Source organism: Anopheles moucheti, chromosome 2, assembly GCF_943734755.1.
Source record: "Anopheles moucheti chromosome 2, idAnoMoucSN_F20_07, whole genome shotgun sequence".
Classification (NCBI taxonomy): Eukaryota; Metazoa; Arthropoda; class Insecta; order Diptera; family Culicidae; genus Anopheles; species Anopheles moucheti.
The window spans coordinates 100045929-100069210 of NC_069140.1; the positions used below are offsets into that span (position 1 = coordinate 100045929).

General features: G+C 38.5%; 1 protein-coding gene across 5 annotated transcripts in view; it reads left to right on the forward strand.

Annotated features, from left to right (window-relative positions):
* Window positions 1-11539, forward strand: part of LOC128299299 (protein muscleblind) — a 235576-nt gene extending 224037 nt beyond the window's left edge. For 3 of the 5 annotated variants that reach the window (XM_053035213.1, XM_053035214.1, XM_053035215.1), the window contains 3 exons: window positions 8261-8325; window positions 10370-10454; window positions 10538-11539. In XM_053035213.1, the coding sequence (XP_052891173.1) occupies window positions 8261-8325; window positions 10370-10454; window positions 10538-10695 (308 nt within the window). In that variant the 3' untranslated portion in view covers window positions 10696-11539. The remainder of the gene's footprint in view (window positions 1-8260; window positions 8326-10369; window positions 10455-10537) is intronic. The other 2 variants (XR_008287295.1, XR_008287296.1) reach the window with 1 other exon arrangement.
* The last annotated feature ends 11743 nt before the right edge of the window (window positions 11540-23282 follow it).

The following is a 23282-nucleotide window of genomic DNA, read 5'->3' on the forward strand; positions in this document are numbered from 1 at the left end:
AAACCGCTTTATGGATAAATATGGAGCTTCCTTTAGTTAAGCGTTTCTGTTAGCGCTTGCTGTATAGGCAATCAAACGCATTACGAAGCGTTTTGTAAAGTTTGCACCAGTCTATGGCTTCGTGAGATAAGTATATTATAGCTAAATTGCGTGAACAAAATGCCTAACAAAATATTGCGCTTGGAGTTTTTATCGTCGGTAGACAGGAAAGGAAGCACTCGAAGGGTTGTCGTTAAGCACCCAACTAACACACTATTACGGGCTTTAACGTTCAGCGTACTTACAAATGCAGCAGTCGCTAAAAAACTAGTTCAAATCACTAACAGTGTGAACAGCACTTTTTCCTCCCTAAAATACCTTTCTCCATGATCTCTTGAAGTTTAATGTCGAGAAAAATACACTGTTTCAGAGAGTCTTAATATCCCGTTGAGTGATAACCTTTCCCTTCGTCTTATTTTTTATCTCTTGTGTGATGTACACATGTCGTTCCCTGTAATGTAAACCATGCCAGCAGCAGCGAAACCATCCGTCCACCAAATATCCGAACCTTTTGCAATAGCTGACTGAGCCAGAGGAGCTGAGCTACACGAGAATTATTATTTTCCATCTTATATTGGTAAAAGTTAGGAACCGTTATAGTCGATTGTCAAGGTGTAAGGGCTGTTGTATCGTCAGCGACCAAACTCAACGTCCTGTTTACAAAACAAACAAAGTAGTTTTACTGTGAATATACAATCAAGGTTTAATTGTTTCTCGCCCGAACAAAAGGCCCGAACAATTCCATCATCTCATTTGCCCATTTTGTCAATCAACCAAAACAACTCACAGGCTCGTATGTAGGAGGTTAATATTTTGGGAAGCAGGAGTGGGATGCAGCTCCTGGAGTTCAAAAGTTGGCCCCATTTCTCTGTCATCCTGCGTGCCATCCTCTCTTCATCGTGCTACCTTCGTCGTTGGTGCGAGTGCATCTGCTGTGTGCGCTAAGAGCCACAGCGTAACGACCCCATTGAGGATGCGCTTTAGTATGCCATCACCCATCCATCCCCGTTCCCTATGCACCCCGGGCGGTGGTAAGCAAGACAGAAAATAAACCCCAAACCAGAGAGAGAAAGCGCACACGCAAAGGAATATGTCTGAAGAAACAATCGTCTTACTAATTCTTTTCATGCAAGTGCCTATTGTTATTGCAAAACCGCGAGAGTGCGAGAGTGCGAAGTTTTAAGCAGCACAAAATGGAGATTGCAAAAAAATCGAATATGAAATATAACATGATAAAACATGTGCACCATTTAGAGTGAAGAAATAAGTGAAAACACTTAAACGAACGGTTACCAAACGTTACTGAGAGAGTGGAATTGGAGCAGGCTGAAAATATGGGAGCTAGTATTGAGACGTGGGAAACTATATAGCCGAAAGACACTCTCACAAAGGGTGTGTTTTCCACCAATCGTCATAGTAATTGTTCCTAGTGTCGTTAGGTTTCGTAGTCGTTTTTTCGAACGTTCTTTCTACTCTACTCGTTCCAGTGTTCATAATAATGGCCGTTTCTAAGCAGTTTATACCGTAGCCACTAGGGTGTTACTACTGTAATCTAGTATACTTTCATCGTTCTCGAAACTTCTAGACCATTAGACCATTGCGCACGAAAGATAGTGAGAGAAAGGAACGCCAAACCCGGAACGGAGGGTTACTACCTAACAGGCAACATACATTAAAGCACTACTAGCTTACAATGTGCCGTACACCATCAGATAGCGATGAGTGAAGGAAGGCATGCTAGTAACTAGTACAACTCCGATTCATCAAAGTTGGCAGTTCAAATACACCAACAAAGCAAAAGAATCAACTTCACATACACACCCTAAAGTATGTATGTGCATGTTACATGTATCGTAGTGGAACTTGTAATCATTCAAAGATCAAACACGTTTAAAAATCACCGTAGCTAACTTAACTACCTTAAATAGTGGTCGTTCTTTCGTATCTTATCGAGTGTGCATAATACGAAAATGGAATTAAAATAGTCGCATTTGGTGCACTTTTACGACGAAACCGTCGGCCCTAGTACAAGTGTGGAAAGATTGACTCGAGCGAGGTGAAACCAAACAAGAACAATAAGAACACTCTCTATCTTTTTTCCAATTCACAACATCTTCACAATCAGCGACCGTTCGAGAGCAAAAACAAGCGAAAAAAACCGACCCAACTTCATTACTATTCAAACAAAACAAAACAAAAGTCTAGTAGCGTCATAAGAAAACATAACAAAATATAAAAAAACTACCACGTATATAGTTAATATTATCTATACTATTCAATGCAAACTATTATTATTACTTTGTAAAACTACGAACATTTACTATGAAGGAATGATAGGAATTGCAAACCGAAACAGAAAAAAAACTAAAAACAAACAACAAACCGAAAAAGAGAGAGAGAGAGAGAGAGAGAGAGAAAAAAACAAACAAAACTTAACCTCCTTATCACAAAACGTAAAGCATTAATTGCAGAAAGAAAAGTGGAAAAAGAACGGAATTGAGGAATGCAAGCTAATGCGTAAACAAACAATACCAGTGAGAGAGAACAGTAGAAAACAGAAAGTTAAATAGAAGGAAAGAAGAAACAAAGGGTAAAAACAGAGAGCAAAAACCTAACAAAAAAAAACAAGAATTCTTAAGATGGAAAACAAAACAACAAAGCGTTAGTAATTTCATTGTAATAATAATAAAACAAACAAACTGTACCGTTGTTTACGTAAAATATTCAATCCAACTGAACGAGAAAACATCGTAAAGTTCCCACACGAGGAAAGCGTTTGGGTGGGACTGACGGAAGATTTTAGGTGCCAAATCTTCCCAAACCGTGGGTTGTTTCCGTTTGTTGACTCGACGCAGCGCTATTGGGTTTTTGCTCCTCTTCTCTTACATTAGCTTTTAGTGCCACTATCCCCTTGTTGCGGTTTCTTCCGTTTCGCATTCTCATTATCTCATGTTTAGTGCAGTGTCCGTGTGTGAGTACGTTTTGTCTTGTACTTTCTTTTGCGCGTTCTGTGTTTACATGTTACAAATGGAGTGTGTGTGCGCCGTTTGGTGAACTCTACTACATTTTTGCTATGTTTTCTTATTCTTATTATACACACACACATGAACTTTCTTTAACGAGTATGTTCGTCACATTGGTAGTCCTATTTTTCCAGTGTATTTTGCTACAGTAATGTTTTGGTTTAGATTCTCATTCTCGATACATTTCCTTTCGGCATAGCAAACAAATGTTTTACAAATGGTTGAAGGAACTAAAAATTGTCTATTACTAAATATATTCACACCCATGTTCGTTTTGGATCTGGCATAGGGTTGTTATTCTGCCGGTTGCTTCGTTTTGTGTATAATTTCGATTGCTCTCTTTACAGTTGCTACGCTTTACTTAATTCTAGTCAATTTGCACTGTGTGGGTATATTTTGAAGTTGCTTTTCTCTTTATTATTGTTTTATTTTACTTTATTCTTTCTAAGTTCACAACCATCGTACAGGAAGTGTTCGTAATTATTATGATTCCAATTTTGTAAATTTCTATTGTATTAACTACAAAATTTTGCAGCAGCTACATAATGTTACGATATAATGAGCCACCATTTTGCATTCCTCTTCTCACGTGGCATAAAATATATAGATAGTATAAAAATTCAGTCAAACTACGCTTTTCGTACACTAAATGTAAGAAATAGATACAGTTTGTTCCTCATAAGGTATTAGAGAATAAATAGCAAAGTTATCTACTTTTATGTTACGTTTGCTGCTTGTTGTACATATTATTTTTATCCCTCCATGGTGGTACATTATTGTTTTCATATATTTCTTTCAATTTTTACATCTTCCTTTGCTTAAATTTGTGTTTATATGTTGGCTTTTAAAATTTGCTTATTTATTGCTACATTTTAACTTTTTTTTCGTTATTAGCAGTAACACAATTCAAAGACAATGGTTTGTTTTTCTACACTCCTGTATCTTGGTGGTGGTTGGTGAGCGTTTTTGCGCCTTTTCACCATTACATGTTGCTCTCTGATAATGCGCATGAACGAATACGAAGCTAGCAACAATCGATGTTCCTTTTCAAATTGTTGTCCACGTTCTTGTCGATCTTCATTTTCTGCTCGGTTTGAGAGAACTTTTTCATCCATCAGTGTGCCACGCCATCTTACGACACTCCGTTGCTGAGTGCTCATTTTACTCTTATTGTGTCCTTCTTTGGACCCTCGTTGTGCCCTCCTTGCACTGCAAAACGCTCTGTCTAGCTCTCTTCGTGTGTGCTTTTCCTGACCTTATTTCTCGAGTGAACGTAAGCGGTTGAAACATGTATTGTGAAATTAGATGCGTATATTTACATATTTCAACATAAAACTTTCCCACTTTTCCCATATTGTTTTCGCTTCTTTTCGTTAGCTCCCCTTTCTTCATAGCTACACTCTTTGTGGGGCTTTTGCTGTCCGCCTTAATACAACAACCAAACCAAAATATACACACTCACGCAAAACCATAAATATTTATATATCTATACATAATAGAAAACTGTTGCTTTATTAATAGGAATGGGAGAGTTTTGCTGATGGCGGATGATGGTTATGTTCGTTGTGCTTGTGTAGCGCCCGCGTACGGATTCTATATAAGTGTATTGCGAAATCTTCAGATCGGATTCTGCTCGAAAAAAAAAAATTCAAATCGACATATTGTTTGCAATAGACACGTATAGTTGTATTTTACACCAGTTTATACAACCCGCTCGATTGTTTTCTCCACATACCCAACCACACAAAAATCCCAGCGTGCGCATTCTTCTGCATTCTCTAGTCCTACCTCATCATTTCGTTTCTGTGTGTTCGATTGTGTAAAGCAAACGCCTTGATTGAACATGAATTGGAAACCCCTGCTGTGGTGTGTTGTTAATGAAGAATGGTATGAAAACAGTTGAACGTCAAAGCAAGTATCATTATTTTTATCATCATTATCATCATCATCATCACCATCAACATTATCACTCTAAAGTGTCTTATAAAGAAAAGAAAACAACAAACGCATCCCTCACTAGTGTGTCTGGACCCACTCCCTTCGTCGCAAAGGGAATGTCCATCATCACCGTTACGCTCCATCAAGATTTAAAATTATAACTAGATAATATACATTTATACCGTTTTATGTGTTTGACCATTTTCAGTTCGTAATACCTTACTGGCAAAAAAAAAATTATACATGTTTATCTATTTTATCTACTTCTCTTTCTACATATTGATACATACATATATAAATATGCCAAACCTTTAAAAAATACATATTTAAGCAATGATATCATATAATCGTACCTATTATACATAATATAAGCGCTTCGGCTGATGTTGCGAGCATAGGAGGTAAGAATTGCACTGCTATTTGCTTTTGTAGAGTTTAGTTATCTAGTTTTGTAAGTGTTTTTTATTTATTTTTTATCTTCAAACTAACTGTCACTGTGATTAATCAACTAATCTGCTCACTGTCAACAACAACAACAAAAAGAAACTAGCTAAACAAAACATAAACCATATTACAATAACCCAACATCACGCAATCATCAATAAAAACTCAATTACAAAACAATCACACTCGCATGTTAGCTCACACACATTATTTTGTAAGATATTTTTTCCTTTTCTTTTCATTTACTATTCTGTTTGTGTTTTATGCTGTCTCTTATGTTTATTTCTTATTTATTTATTCGTTTTCTTTACTTTCTCTTCTTTTTTCTAACTTACAGACCACACTAACCACCATTGAATTATGCTATCTTTTTTGCCCAAACATACACATTCTTTTCCGTACGGTTTTGCTTCTGTTTTTGCACAATTCTTTTAACACACCATTTTGTACGCTGATGAGATGAACCCCCCCGGGCCACAACATACTCACACACACTCATATACCCAGAAACAAACATTCAAACAGTGCATCCAACTTCAACAGAATCACAGATACGTGTCTTGGTTTGATTGCTTTGTAGTTAACGTTAGTGTAGTAGTAGAGTTAAACGCAAAACGTACAAGTAGTGTGATAATTATCTGAATTAATTACATTCTACATCCCTTTATTTCTTTTTTATGTTCCTTCATACGTTTTCCATAAAACATCCACGTTCCCTTTATGTTGTTCCATGTTTTCTTTCTACACTTTCTCGTTTCAATATTCTTCTTATCGTTTATTTTAATGTTTTGTACTTCTACGATGCTCTTAAATTGTATTATAACTTATATAAGTAAATGATAAATTATAAACTCTTCTCTTCACCCTTCTCCATTTGTCTCCTTTCCTTCCTCCTGTTCCCTTTTGTAGCATCCGTAATTTTATCACTTTTCGTCGTGTGAAAGATCGTTGCAATGATGTATTGGTGTGTTTTCTGTTTTAAACCGAAACAAAATACGTAAAACCTGAACTACTTATCGAATTTTGAATCAGTTTTTCGCTTTTTGATCGTAATTGTTCACCTTCCTTATACTATAGAACCATCTTCGTGTGCTGCGAAACTTTATATTTACACTACAATTACTTTGTGCAGTATTTTTCTAAACAAACTTTAAGTTAGTCAGCCAATATATCAGCCAATTTAAACCTACAAAGCTGCTTTTTTACATCCCTTACGCCCTTTTCCACACTTTCCCCTCTCGAAAAGCTTAAAGACACACGGGTAGGGTAGTGACGAATCTCCTTACTATATTTGTGTTTTTCTCCCGGTATTCGGTGTACTGCAAATGGTCAACTTGTTCCCAATTTTAACTTCCTTTCTTGTATTAGAACGAAACCATACACACGACGTAGAGTAATTAGCGCCCGTTCGTTTTCATTGCGACGAGCTTGAATCACTTCAACGCTGATTGAATCGATGTTATCTTTTCTTATCCTCTCTCTCTCTCTATACATCCCTATTACAGTTGGATCCGCTTAGATGCGGGTCCATTTGTGGCTTTTGTCTACTACTAGCCCTAGTACGAAATTTGACTGGTCTTTACTCTCTTTTTCACTCTCGGTCCTATCTGCTGCCAACGAACTGTTTCCTGTTTCTCCCAACATGGCAGCAATAGAAGAGTCGCTTTCGGTGTAACTCTCGCCTTAGCATACCACCACCACCTTCCCATATTTTATCACCCCCTGTGTGTGTGTATTTGTATGTAACCGATAGACGTTCCACCACCGCTACAGACGGATTCAAATTATTTAAAACAATAAAAACATATTTTGATCGCTTTTGATCGTGTAATTAAAAGAAAACTCCAGAATTTTCGTTTTAAACTTGTGCTTTTTCCCCTTCCCATTTCGGTGCAGCTTTACCGCTTGTATGCTTTCGCTAGTGAACAGATCGAAACGGAGAAGATCCCTTCTCGTTCTACTACACCCGACAAACACCTTCCGTACATATACATTTAGATACAGAAACGCTTCAGTGTGTTGCATGTGTACTTTGACGTGTTACTTACCGCTATAATCGAAGGGCTCACTACATTCCAACGCTTTGATTTACACTGCCTTTTACTCTGACCCTTTGCGCCAGATGCCGCCAGATCCTTGAGTGTGTGTTAGTACCAAAGTACCCGTAAAAGATAATGTGCTGTGTCCCATTTGAACAACATTAACTCTCGAGAGCAAATTTCTCTACCTTTATTTCTTTTTTCTTTTTTTCTGTTACAAATTACATGCTTTCCTGTGGGGTGGATTGAAATATGCAAAACCGCTTATGTTGATTTCTGCCTGTCGTTATTTGGAACACCTGTCCGTGGAACCGTGGGAACAAAAAACAACGACGCCTGTCTGCATGCATCAAAATTATGAAATCATTTTTACTTACTCTATAAACCGGTGTTTTCCTTCTCCACCTTCAAACCCTGTAAAATGCGTTGTGTTTACCCCGTATTTACTTCCAATTGCCTGTCCAAACCAAAACTGGATACGTTATTTATTTATGTTTTGTTTTTGCATATCAAAAAACCCTGTTGTCGTTACATTAACAACCGGACTTATCAATTTTCTCACCCACTTATCCCGGGGCTTCACTTTTGGTGAAAATGCAACCGTAAATGAAAATAAATATTTGATCATATGCGCGCAAATGAATCTCATTTGCCCACCTCATGGGCAATGTGAAAACAATGCCAATATTATTCTTAAATTATTCCCAATCTTTGCCAAATTGTTCGTTGCCGAATGGTACTCTTCTTTTGCTCTGACAAAAAACCGCATAACTGGAGCAGCTTCCCCAACAAACATACCCCTGAATGCACCGTACGTCGTTTACACCGATTCGAATGGACAGGTCCGGCGCGCATCTGGCAAACTTTTCATATCTTCAGGACTGTTTAGTTTGTGCTTCCGTTTGACGACATTGCTTCGACATTGAACTTTTCGTTTCCCCATTTCTGTTGCACGCTTCATTGCTAACCGGGTTTTATTTCTAACGAAAGCTCCCTCGATACAAATCTTTTAAATGAAAGCTTTTTGATTTTTATTGTGCTGCTTAACATGTTACTAAAGTGTTGTGAAATAGTAAAACGCTGAGAATATTCAACTTGCCTTATTTTTCTACCTCGATACTAATAGACGTATCATCTTTCTGTACCGAACTGGCTCTCGGCAAAGCTTTCATTAAGCTTTTCTTTCTCTCTCTCCCTCTCTCTCCGCATACACTAACACACACGAATGCCAGTGTTGCAGAACCGCTTTACTGCTTTTGGTTTAATTGCATCTTAACAAAATGGGTTTGCTGCCTTCTAGAACTCGCTGCTGCTTTGGCAGTCTGGCAAAGTTGTGGTTTTCGTTCTCTTTATTTGCTTTCAATGTGTTCAATGCGCTTTTCATTACTCTTGCAACACAACACACGCCGCTTTACAGTTGCGCTTTTACACCTTTACCGTTTCTGTTTTTATTTGTTCAACCACAAATCGTCACGATGTGCCTAGAATGTTGTGTGACTAACGGCAGGTATTCGTTGGCCCACCGTACGGTTGAGTCCCACACGAGTTTGAGCGAACAGTAACAGACCACGAATGCGATAATAAACCCGTCAGACAGACACAGTACGACCCTCAAACACCGGCAAGCCCCAAATTCACACAGTACTCCAACGAACTGTAAAGCGCTCCGTTGAAGTAGAGCTCACCTGATATAGAAACCGGAATGCCTCTAACATAGCAACCTCTGAACTACGCAATTGTTTCTTTAAATGTGTTTCGTAAACGCAATGTGACAGAAGACCTTTCCACCAGAATGTCCCTCTCGTACCTGTATTGGAGTGTAATTGTTTGAACAGGCATATCTAAAAAATAGGGAAAAACAATACCACGCAGAAAGCTGCGCAGCATTGCCAAACTAGTACCAAAAGAAAATCAATGTCAAACTGAAGTATACAAGTAACACACGCACACACACAACCACCAAAAGAAAAGAAGCTAAACAGACGAAGTTGATTTTGTCGCAAGTTGTTTGATAATTCGTCAAACGGAACGAAACAAAGCATATGAGCATAGAAAACATTGTGTCATATGAAAGCAAAAACTAGCGAAACTCCTTGTACCCATTTTATTCCTCCTAACGAACCTTCCATATCCTCACCCAACTTAACCGAACTCCAAACTGCTCTGTATTGTCATTGTTAGTTTCCTTTTCTTACGGTCAACTTTCATTTTCCATTTTCCACTCTTTATACCCTTACTTCTACTTTGTTTCAGTCTGCTGTTAGTGGTCTTTCTCGTTTTTTCGTTTACTCTTCTTTGTTTTTCTTTTATTTTATCCTTCCAATCTTGTTGTTCCTCTGTGTGTGTCCATTTGCAACAGCATAAAGCTAAAAAAATCTATCAAACAAACAACCTGCAGAGAAGCAACACCATCTGCGTATGGCTTCTTGCCAACAACAAAAAGAAAAAAAAACAAACAAACAAATCAAGTTGAACGTTGTCGTTTCCTTTTCGTTCTCTTTTATTCGTTTTCTTGCTAACTTCTAACTACTAAAACCATTTCGGTGTGTCTTTTTTTTGTCTTTTGTTTTATTCTCGTCCTCTCGTTCCCTATTTTTCTTCAATCATTTGTTCCTTCCTTCCTTTTACTTTCCCTCGCCTCTCTCTCTCTCTCTCACACACTCTGTCTCTCTACACCATTGCAGGTTTCTACTTATACATAGTGTTGAAAGTTTTCCTTCTTTCTTTAGTTTTTGTTTTTGTCCGTTTTTTTTACGTTACTTTTTTGTTTTTAGTTATAGCATTTTACCGATTCACCATAATCCATAACCGTCATCCATTCTTGTAGCAGTGCAAACCTAAAATCACCCTAATCGAAAGTTTGTCTCTCTTGTCCGCCCGTTACAGTTACTGGACACCCTCCCGGTGTGCCAAGATTTTAATAGATCGATGTGCACGCGTCCAACCTGTAGATTCGTTCATCTAATGGAGTGTAAGTAACAGTGAACCCGTACGAAATCATCGCAGCCCTGTTCTGATTCGTCTCTTCTCCTTTTTTCCGCATCTACCCTGCAGGTGATAAAGTAGAAGTATGTGATCAGCGTGTGGCGGTCTGTCGCGATCATGCGAAGGGAATGTGTAAGCGGAAACAGTGTAAATATTATCACATACCGATAGTACTGCCACCGGCGAACGTGATGGCCGCCACAGCGAAGCTAGCCGAGAATCTATGATTGTACCACGAGCCGGGATGTTGAACCACGGATACGGCGGACGACCGGGAGTGACGACCGGGGGGTGCGTGTAGCGTTCGTGTGTTGCGACAAGTGCATACAACCACACACACACACACCCACACACACTCTCATACACACGTACACATTCAGCCACATTTTTTCTAACTGTTGGGTGCTGGAACAACCCACAAAACAACGCATCAAACATCGAAAGCAACATCGTTCCGCTCATCAATGAGTAATGCCATCCAACGGAAAGCGAGGTGCAGGTGTGTGCCCCAGCAGCATCAACAGCAGGAGTAGTAATTAGTAGTGCATTCCCGTGTTCGAGCAGTTTGTGCGTTACATTCAGTAGAAAGAGTAGCCAACACGGTTCACTTCCACCATCCATCACGAACCGTCGGAAAGGGTTTGTGTGTTGTTTGTGCCCCGGGGCGGTGAAGAGTCCCTTAGCCCAGTGGGACAGCGGGGCATTGGGGAGTAGACAGGATGGAACCTAGTAGAGCAGGTAGATTGTTCTGATTCGAAAATAGGAAAAACCATTTCCATTGCTAGTCATCTTCCACCACTAGCGCCCCCCATATGCTCTTTGCTTCACCAGTCACGTTTCTCGCCCAGTTTCCGACCAGTTCCGTATGATTTCAAACACCACCCCGCAAAAGGCCAAGTCGTACTTTCGTCCCATTCGTTCTATACTATCTCTATCCTGCACGGATCCAAGCAAAAAAAAAAACGTTCGTGTTAGTTATAATGCAAACAAGGGATTAAAAACAACAAAAAAAGTACCACAAAAAGAACGAACGAACCGAAATCAATCTCTAGGAGTATTATTATTGAACAATTTCAAGTGTCTGTGTTGTATTGGGGGGGGGGGGGGGGGGGGGGGAAGGGGGAAGATACACAAAACGGGGGAGGGAAGTAATTTTGAATAGTAGCGTAACGTGTCATTCAACGTGTTTTGTTTTCCTTTCTTTCCTTTTGTTTTGTTGCTAATTAAATGTATTGGTTCCTTGTCCGGGCGTTCCTTGACTGGACCGATGGAAAACAGGGGTTGAGGGGGTGAGTTTTGTTTTTGAATATGTTTTAACTAAACCCCCACCCACCCCCGTATCCTTCTACGGGGGGATGTACAAGAGAGTGACCCCGGCATTAGGCAGGGAACATCATTAGCTCATATGTTCCTTATACGTTTCCTGTACATCACTAAGAATCGATTTGACACGATCGTAACTAGCGTTAGGAATCTCTGTTTTCTGTTTGTTTTCCTTTGTTTACCTGTATCAACGCTCTGATAGTTTTATAATTTCACACACTCCCCAAACACGAACCCGTCAAACGCGTTCGTGCCTGTATGTGGGTGTGTGAGTGTGTTTGTGAGTGGGTGTGTTGGTATTTGATATTTGAAACAAAAACTCCTTTTATCACCCTTCCTTTTTCAAACGTAGCCCACTTTATTAAATGCATATTATAAATATATAAAACAAGAAAAAAAAACACTATATAAATATATCAAAATCGTAGTAAGAGGAACAACTGCGAAAACACGAAACAAACAAAAAAAAACCAACACTTTCATCATATAGATACATTACATTAAATTCCTTCAACTTCAAGGCGGACCGGCGGAGATGAGCAAGCAAAACCGTATTAGAGCGTAAGAGGAGCGATAGAGAGAAAAAACGGAGAGAACAATGCGGGAGGGGGAAGTTGGAAGAAAAAAATATCCTACAGCTAGTACTTTAATGAATGTGTTCTGTTTACCGTGTTTTGCCGTGCGTTTTATATTGAGAAACAAAACAAAAACCAACCGCGAAAGCGCACCAGCATGGTGGTAAATCATTCTTCGCAAATCAGAATTAGTCGTTATGTAGCCGGTTTAGCCAGCAGGGAAAACAAGTATCCGTGGTGCAAAAGGGCCATAGTAGGTTTTGGGGTGGATAGGCAAAAGCAAGAGAGAGAGAGAGAAAAAGTAAATCACCACTAAAGTGACAATTTAAACGCAGAAGAAAACAACAAAAAAGAACACTTATAACAAATAATCTTATGGTTGATAAAAATATTTACATATTATTTCTAAGAAACAAAAAAAAACAACAACAAAACTAAACGGATTGCTGAACAAACAAACAAACAAACAAACAAACAACACACAAGATCTAAAAATTATACAACTTTTCATCGACATAGGAAATAAAGGTAACAGCAAGAAGCAAAAGCAACATACACACAATGAACAAAATGTCCCCTTTGAATAGTAGTGAAATGGAAGCGGTACGTGTGTGTGTGTGTAATGTGAGATCAAAAAGAGTGAATAGTAAACCAAATGAAGGAGAAAAACACGTACGTGTTACCACTCTATTTTTTGTTAATTGTATTAATGCAATTACTCCAGTGAATAAAGAACAAAAGAAAACATACCGATTCCTCAAGCGAATAAGGTTGTGTGCGTGCGTGTGTGTTGTGCGTAAGGACGTGAACAAGCGAAAAGATGGAGGAAGGTATGTACTTGACATTATACGTCGTACCGTTATATGCCTATCAACACACACACAAACACAGGTGAACGCATCCCATACAACACAACAAAATTATGAAAACCGTAAAGAAATGTCATTTTTTAACATTATCTTTAACAAAACAAGTCAAAGGTTGCAATAAATAAAACAATGCAATAAACACAAAAATTGGTTTCTGGTAATGCAGATGAAAACAAATCTTCAGTATGTGCTCTCACTCTGCGCTTGTATTTGCGCTTGGTTTTTACTGCTTTCTCACACGCACGCACGCACGCGTCAATGGAAAAGTGTTGGAGGAAAAGTCTTGTTTTTAAATGGCGTTACACGTGCATCTAAGATTCGATTCAGATACACGCAATCGAGAATCTCTTGGGGACACACACACACAGGAACCACACTCAAAGAAAGCCGGACATTAAATAAACAGAGAAGAAGATGAAAAAGAACAGCAACAACAACTACTACTATTACTAAAAATGATATAAAAGAAATCACGTCCTATTGGAGCAACGATAACGATAAAAGTATATAGTTTATATGTTCTATATACCTTGTACATTATTGAGTATGATTATTGCGAAAACTATTATTGATATAAATGTAAGGAACGTTTAACAAAACAAAACAAAAAACAAATTGCAAAAACGGAAAAGAAAACTTGGTAGTGGAGCAGGGGTGGGGTAGTGTTTTGTCACAGCACGACACGATTTAGAAGAGTATAGTAGATAAAGAAAAAAGAGAGAAGAGAAATCGGCCATTACACACAACAGGGGGGTAGCGTTTGGCAAACATTGAAACGGTGATCTCTAGCACACGTTTTTTTCTTCAACTCATTCATTTTCTCTATGTATTATCTCATTTCCAATGGTCCAATTTCTTTATTCAAATGTTCTTTAAACTGGACTCCTCTTAATAATTTCTCCTCTGTTAATTATTCATGACAGTTTATTGTTTGTTATTACATAATTAAATCAGTGCGATTTAAATCATTGTTAGAACTTTATTCTAATCTCTTTTTTCTTCTGATTGTTGTTTTGTTTTTGTACTTCTTTGCGCGATGGCAAAGGTTTGTTTGTTCGGTATTCATAACCCATTCTTTCAACATTAGTTAGTTTGTTTCAGTATCTTTGTTCATTCTACACTTTGTATGTATTATGTTATGTAAATCAATACTGCTGTGACGCATACCTACACAACACTAGCATACACCTTAAGAGACGAACAAATGAAGGTAAAATAAAAATTTGAAAACAAACGTGTGAGCGAACATGTGAACAAACTCCTCCAGTGAATATGAGAAATTTGTTAGTTTCTTTTAGTGCCCTCTTCTTGCGTTAGGAAATGTAGGCAGTTTGTGAGTTTTCTAACTCACGGCTAAAGCAAAGCAATGAGAGAAAGCGTGTTAATCAAGTTTGCAAAATCACAAGTAACATATTTGACGAATGAAACGAACAGCAAAGCAAGAAAGAGTTAAAAAGTAAAGTCAATAACAAACACGAGCAAATATTCCAGGGACACATACATGCCGCAGCATAGCAGATATGGCAATGCTTCTTTCCTCGCTGCTGTTTTTTCCTTCTACCGGGTGATGTTTGGGACATCCTTTTCTCCCTCCTATCAGCATATCGCATCATTGCCTGTTTCCTGTTCCATTTAGTTACTTTAAGCTTCTCTTTATTTCTTTACTATCCTCTGTTTCGCCATTATTTGTTTCCTTTGTTTTATTTTCAGCTAGCTCGTAAGCCCTTTGTTTACCCAAAAATTATTTTACAAAAACCGTTTTTCGCTTTGAAAGAAACCGAATCGCTTCGCGCCTTGCTTCGCCGCATCAGCAAAAGACAAATGCTTGTACAAAACAAAAACACCCCGAAAGTTCCGATTCAATCAAAATCGTTTCCCAATCGCAGCCAGCCCCTGCATGCAGGGCTTTTCGCTTGCTCTTGCCTCACAGCCTTGAACAGCGTGACAGTACTGTGGGGGATTTTTCATTTCGTTGTTTCATGTTTCCATGGCAACCAGAAGGGATGAGTGAGCAACAAGTGTGCTACTACGAGAGAAAAAAACACGGAATATAAAATTTAGTATGAAGTATGTAAGAAAGCGAAACTATGAATGACAGAGAGAGAGAGTGAGAGATAGAGAGCATGTTTGTATGTATGTGCATGTGTGTGTGTGATAATGAGAACCAAAGTCGGCGCGAGAAGGCACACGTGGGATTGGAATCAAATATGATTTGTCTGAAGACTGATTGATGGAGAGTTTTATGAAAATTACTCCGAAGCAAAAACACGAAAACACTAAATCGTTGCAAATCAAGGTGCAAGCAAACGAAAACAAAAAACAATACACTCGCGTAAGGGAAGGAAATGGACGGAGCGGCGGGATGCAGAGAGTAGGAAAAAGTGTTTGATATGTTTTATTTTAAATTTTCCAAATCATCGTGATAAAACCGAAACAAAAGAGAGATTGGATGTTAATAGTTTTACGTTTGAGTGTGAACATATCTTTCGGCTGAGAGAAGGGAAAAGGCAGAATAGTAAAGGAAAACCAACCGGAACAAGCAGAGCGGGCGAATACGAAAACGGATGGAAGTAAAATTCGCGTTAAACGCGAATATAAGTAATTCTTCTCTTAACATTACTTTCGTTATTTCTTTTATCGTTTACCTTACAACTGTTTTCCATAATTGTGTTCTTTATTTTACAACTCATACCTTTCCCTATCAAAAATGAGCAACTTATCCTTCTTCCTAAAAGGAAAACAAACAAACTCACACAAGTGTCCGCAGAAGCATGTTTGTGGGCCCGGTAAGAACAGAACAGCAATCCCCAAACCATCATGAAAAGTGGACGAAAGAAAACAAACCTTCGACAACAGAAGATAAAAACTAAAGATAGATGAAGGAAAAGGTGAATGGAAATGAAAAAAAAAACAATATTTTTAGATAGCTAGGAGATACATTTTTATTATTATTACTAATTAACTAAACGGTATGGAAACAAGTAACAATATCGTCAAGTCCCGTGTATGTGAGACATGGACATGGAAGCGGTAGCAGAACGCAAAAAATAACCTGAAATATTAGCCCCTCAAGCACACGGTGACGAAACGGAATGAGAGCCACATTCACACACGTATATATATAAATATATATTTTAAGAACTAATGTCAGATAAAGGAACTAATGACAGATCCCTCCCAAGTAAAATGGGGGAACACATTGTGACACACACTCACACTATTGTTACCCGTGTAAGGAAAACTATTCTAACTTATACACAAAATACAAACTCACTTACAATAAAATTTGAAAACACAAAAACACACCACACACACACAAACACACTCACACACAACCAAACGACAAGAAAAATGTTAAAATATTAAAACAACAACAATAAACACTTACTCTCACTCACTCAACGAAATCACAAACCACTAGAGAACAAAGAAAACCGAACAAAAATACAGTTGCATAATAAAGATATGAAAGGATTTACCGAAACCACTAAAGGTTGTTCTAATTTCGTGTTTTGTTTTGTCTTTTCTTCATTTTACTTCCATACCAAAATATCCCTCTACATGCTTTCATCATGCTTTACTTCTTCTAGCGTATGTTTTACGTTTTGTTAACCCATCCCGTAACCAGAATTCCAAAGCACACAAATAAAGCAGCAAATACTGTGATATATTTAAAGTGACATAAAACAAATGAAAACACAGCGCAAATATTCACAAACACACACACACGCACACACATACATAAAACAAAACAGAAAAAAGGATACTCCGTACCATTACCACGATAAAACTGTGAGCAGCGTGATAACAGGCTTTAGTTGTGTTGTTTTTTCTTTTTGATAACAACGGGGTTACTGGTTTTACTTTTCTACACACCACTGGGCACTGTAACCCTTCACTTACATCTCTCTTGCATGGGTTTGGTGTTTGTGCAAATGTTTTATACACTTTTTTTGGTATTAAAGTTTTTAGAAAATTTAAAACGATGAACAAACAAACCATAGAGTGAAATCGAAACACAAACACGTGCAGACGTTTATTTGTACATAGGGATAAGTAAAGGCACGCCACAGAAAATACACATTGACGATACATCCAATTACCACGTGAATGGATGGCTCTTGTTCTAGCGGTAGCGATGCATCAAGTGTGACATTTACCGAATCAACCAAATATTCTAATCAATCAACTAAAATGAATAGAGGAATTTGACTCCGGTTGGCAAGATGGTTGCCGTTTCAGTAGCAGAACGATGAAGTAAGCGGTAAGATTTTTAGTAACAGCAGTTTATTATCAAACTCTTTACAAACACGGTGACGGTGACGTGTGACGGTAGTGGTTTAGAATATGGACGTGTGCATTGTAGGTTCAAATAATTATAACAACTACAAAACCAACACTCTCCAAACACACACTCACACAGTCCGACACAAACACACCCACGTGACAGATAGAACAAAACGGAAACTTTATAAACATCAGTGGTCTAATCGGCAAACTCTATGTAATAATATACAAATATAAATAATATTCTCCTGAAACGTGTGCAAGTGATGCAATGTGAACGATGTTTTCAACGGCGGAAAGAAATTAAAGCAAACCTTACAAGGAAGAGTGAATGAAAGCAGTCAAAATTACTTTTACACTTAGTCTTTGCAAAAATAAAACAATTATTAAAGCAAAGAGGAAAACAGAGAAACAAAAGTCCAAAGGTAGTGAACACACACAAAAGCTGTTTGACAGGAGAAAATACAACGAAATTTGGACTAGCTAAGAGACAAAGCGGAAGCGGCAGAGTAAGAAAAAGAAATGAGAAGTAATATAAAAGCACACGACAAACAAACAACAACACACGCACACACTAAAACAACACCAACATTTACATCGAACAGGAGAGAAACAAAAGCACCCGAACAGAAACAGAATAAGCGAACGAGAACGCAAGGAAAATGAAAAACAAAACAATGCAAAGACAAAAACACCGAAGAAGCAGAATACAGTACACGTGTGCATTCATCACTTTGTCTGTGATAGTTCTAAAGAAATTTTTTAAAACCGTAACTAGATCAAGTATATGGTACGAGATGGTGCGTGTCGGTTCCAATTTCACACTACTCCATGTTTGCAAAGGAAGTAACCACAACAAAAAGGAAACAACAAGCGGAAACAATATACACACACACACGCACACACACAAACACAAAACGTTACGAACGAAGGACTCGAACACAAGAAGAACAAAAACGGGAAGGAAATGAGACGAAATAGAACAAAACACGTAACACGGCAAATGTTTGCATTAAAAGTTGAATTAAGTGTCCAGTAAAACGAGTAAAAACCACCGTTAATGAGTGATGCAAACGGGACAAAAAAAAACGGCAGAAAACGGCGATTAAAACATTAAAATCGATACAACTGTAGGTGAGTAATAATTTCCAAAAGTATAGTAGCAACGTGACCTAACTAATACAAACCAACACTGAATAATGGTGTGTATGGGACATTAAAGAAACCCTAACCATGGTTCAGGCATCCCAAAATCGCCCGAAGCGTAAAGCGATCAATCACAAAGTGGATGTACACGGATCGAAGTGGGGGAGAACGTGACGGGGGAAGGAAAAAATAATTACAAAAGTAATAAAATAATGTTAAAAATAAATTGTTGTTGATAAAAAGTAAACTAATTGATAATGGAGGCAGTAGCAGATGGAGAAACACAAAACAAAACATCACTTTTATTAATGAATAAAAACCAAACGGCTGACGGTGCAGGCATGCAACAAAAAAAACGTCATGGAAAACACTTCAAGTAAATAAGAAAACACACTCACACACATACCGATACATACAAAAACAAACACTTATATTAGTTGTGTAGTAATTCCTTACTCTTAAGGTAATTATGAAACTATATTATCAAATCTCGTCGTACGGAAAGAATAAAGTAAAACGAAGTGAAAAGTGATTAAACGGAGGCACAAGAGGCAGACAAAACAACAACACACCACACTCGATAAAGATGAAACGGTAATATAGAAGAAGAAAATACAAAGTGGAAGTTAAACATCGCAACACAAACAGACACATTTTTCAGTGCTCTCTTGTTAGTGTGAGCATAGCATAGCGAAAATGTTTTACTAATACTGATCTTTCGTTTAGTTTCACAACATAATTTTCATCGTTTAAAAATCGCCCTCGTTTCCTATTAATTTACGTACTATTTTTCAACAAAATACAGTAAATCCACCCCAAATGCTACGGTAACCATACAGTAATAGTACAATAATGGTTGCGTGTTCTTTTTGGTTTTATACACTCTACTTTTTCACAAACATAGAACAAAAAACCATCACAATAAAAGCAAACAAATCGGGTCAAAAAAACAATTCAATAAGAGAGACAAACAAAAAACAACATAAGAAAAATAGCAAACGAAAATAATTATACAAAACAAATTGAGTGTAAGTGAACAACTTGCATACAAGGTATAAATAAAGATTACACAAACTTTACCACACCAAACACTCAAACACATCTAACCCAAAACACACATGACATTACTTATCGAGTAAAAAAAACTAAAAGAAACAAAAAAAATATACAAATCAAGGAAATGAAACAAAAAAAAAAAACAAGTCGGTAACAAATAGTGAATGCAGTGAAGCAAGTAATCGAGAAGAAAATCCCGGAACGCAACGGTAGCATTCTGATCCGCAGATCCGTGCGAGCTGGAAAACGTGTGTTCATAAAGCTGCAACACAAAGAAACATATGAAAATGCCGAAAATTGCGTCCGAGTGTGCGAGCGTGTTTATTAATGGCAACCGATTGGTTCGATTGGAAGACAAACTAACTAAAAGCGGATGCGCACCACAGAGTGAAACGAAGGTGGATTAGAAGATCAAAGAAGGATCAAAGAAGGAATAAAAAGGAAGGAGAATGCAATGGGAAGGAAGGGAACGGGAATTGTAAAACTGATTTATGTACTAAAATTATTTTCAAAATAAAAACATTTCAATTCAAATTTAAAAATAAAATACCAAGCGTTCGTTTACTGCACATTTCCGCTGCATGCTTATGATGACTATATGGGTATTTTCGGGTTGTTTGGCATTTGCCCTGGTTGGTGTCTTGGGTTTCATACGACATTGTATGACGTGATGCAGATTGCATATACAAAGGCGTGATGCAGAGGTGAGAGCGATCGCTAGTGTAAGAAAGATCGATGAAACGGAAAGCATCCCCATCTCTCGCTCAAACTTTCCGTCGGCTGGAACAAAATCCCATACAAACCCGCTGTTTTCAGATTTCCGATACCAGGGGAGCATGTTCTTCAAGAGGTGACACCTTCAGCATGGAATAAATTTGTGGGGTGGGCAAATTTATGCCACGCCTAGTTTATTCTAGCGATCGCTCTCACGGGTTTGATAGTGTGCAATGCAATAGTGATGGGCAGATTTATTTCACGCCTGCCATGTACGTTTCCTCTCCTTTGTTTGGTGTGTTTATTTCTAGGACCAGCACGCTGGAGTGCTTTTATGTTGCCTAACTCTCGCATCCTCAAGATCGCACATTAGAAACAAATTACTGTGTGACTTCTCGTTATTTTCTTGCTGGTTTTCTTCTCTTGTTTGTTAAGGAACAAAACAATTCACATGCCTCCTACCCTATGTTTGCTGGGCCTGATTTTGTTTGACCTGCGTTTAAATGTATATCCTTCTTCTAATCATACCTCCGGGGCATCAAGCTACTTTTCTATTACTACTATGCTATTTTTCAAGAGATGACACCTTCAGCGTGGAATAAATTTGCCCATCACTATTGCATTGCACACTATCAAACCCGTGAAAGCCAGCGCTAGTGTAAGGAAGATAGATGAAAAGGAAAGCATCCTGCATCACGCTCAGACTTCCCGTCAGCTAGTACGAAATTCCATACAAACCAGCGTTTTTCAGATTTCTGATACCAGGAGAGCATGTCTTTCAAGAGGTAACATCTTTTGCAAGATCGATGAAACGGAAAGCATCGGAAAGCTCAAATTTCCCGTCTGCTGGAGAGAAATCCCGAACAAACCAGCTCTTTTTAGATTCGCGATACCAGGAGAGCATGTCTTTCAAGAGGTAACGCCTGGTACCAGGATGTTGCACAATACATGTTGCACGACACATGTTGCGCAACATATGTTGCATAGCATATGTGGTGCAACATATGTTGCGCAACATGTGTCGTGCAACATGTGTTATGCAACATCTTGCGTGCAACATCTTACATGCAACAACTTGGGACTGCAACTACCGGGAGGCGCGTGATTTGTGCTTGCTCGGCTGGTACCAGGTGTTACCTCTTGAGAGACATGCTCTCCTGGTATCGGAAATCTGAAAACAGCTGGTTTGTATGGGATTTCTACCAGCCGACGGGAAATTTGAGCGAGATGAAGGATGCTTTCCGTTTCGTCGATTTCTCTGAAGGTGTTACCTCTTGAAAGACATGCTCTCCTGGTATCGGGAATCGGAAAACAGCTGGTTTGTATGGGATTTCGTACCAGCCGACGGGAAATTTTAGCGAGAAGAAGGATGCTTTCCGTTTCATCGATCTTGCTGAAGGTGTTACCTCTTGAAAGACATGCTCTCCTGGTATCGGGATTCGGAAAACAGCTGGTTCGTATATTTTGCATATCTTAAATCTATTTGATTCATTCATTATATTTTTTTTGTGTTATGATAAAACTAACGATTCGTTTTAAATTTTAAATCCATTGGATTTGAATCGAAACAATAAGAAAAGAAGCAGAAGCGAAACGTCATGCTCTATACAAAATGTATGGAATGTCCGGGTATGCTGGTTGCCAACTTACGTGGTAGAGTTTAAAATAAATCCAATCCAAGAGTCCAAAATCCAAAATAAATAAATAAATTAAAATAAATAAATAAAATACTTACTGCTTGTTGAAATTTACAATATATACACCAAAAAATCGGAAAAAGTGTAATAATAGTGTAATTAAAATAGTGTAATAATAAATAGTGTATAATAAGTGTGTAATAATATGTAATAACTATAATAAGCAAGAAATGTTTAAAAGTACTTCGTTATATTTTTCATATTCAATCAATCAATATTTTAATCGTAATGATTGCGTCCTCCTTCGTTCGCTGCAGGAGGACAACGCATTATTTACTGACGGAGGCTGCATAATTTAATAACAATCGATAGCTAATCAATTTCCTAACGAATACTGCCAGGATGTACTTCCACAAATAGAATTATTATTGCGCTCTCGCGTTGTAACTTCCATTTTGGCCTTCGACGAAAGAAAACAGCCCATAGTGCACAGAACTGACGCGATCGCACCGACACCACACACCGGGGACGGATTTTTTCTTTCGCGCTTTGTTTCGGTTCAACACGCGTGCCGATAAGACGCGCGCCGCGTTCGCCAACTAGAAGGGAAGATCTTTTTTCTGCGTTGTTACCCATTCGCGCCACGTTCCGTGCGTGCCGTTTGTGAAGATCGGCTTTTCCTTCGTAGCAAGCCGCGTAGTTCGCACATCAGGTGCAGTGTGTGCGCAGTGGCGCAGGTGGTTCCGGTTGATTTCGCTCCCTAGCAACGTGCTGCGTTTCCGATTCCGTTCCGTTGTGCAACAGGTGTGTGTCCCTTTGCATATTGTGCGGTGAACACACTAGCTGATCGGAACACGCTAGTGATAAGAAGGCAAATGGCCATCGCGTTCTGCACGTGAAGGGTGCACGATAGAGTGTGTGTGTGTGTGTTTGGGTGTTGGGGCCTAAAATTACCACCCGCATCTTTACCGTCACAGTGTCATAGTAGGCCACTGCGTTTGTTCGGTGCTTTCTGGGTTAATGTGTAACCGAATGATACGGTGTTCCTCTACCCGCATTGGGGCGTAGTTGTATGCGCGACAAATAAAGGGAGGCAATATTGTGCGTGCGTACCGAAAACAGTGTTGTGATATGGACGTGTGTTGTGTTGTGTAGTATGTGGTCTCAAAAATAGCAAACCCACAACCACCACATCAAAAGGATCCCC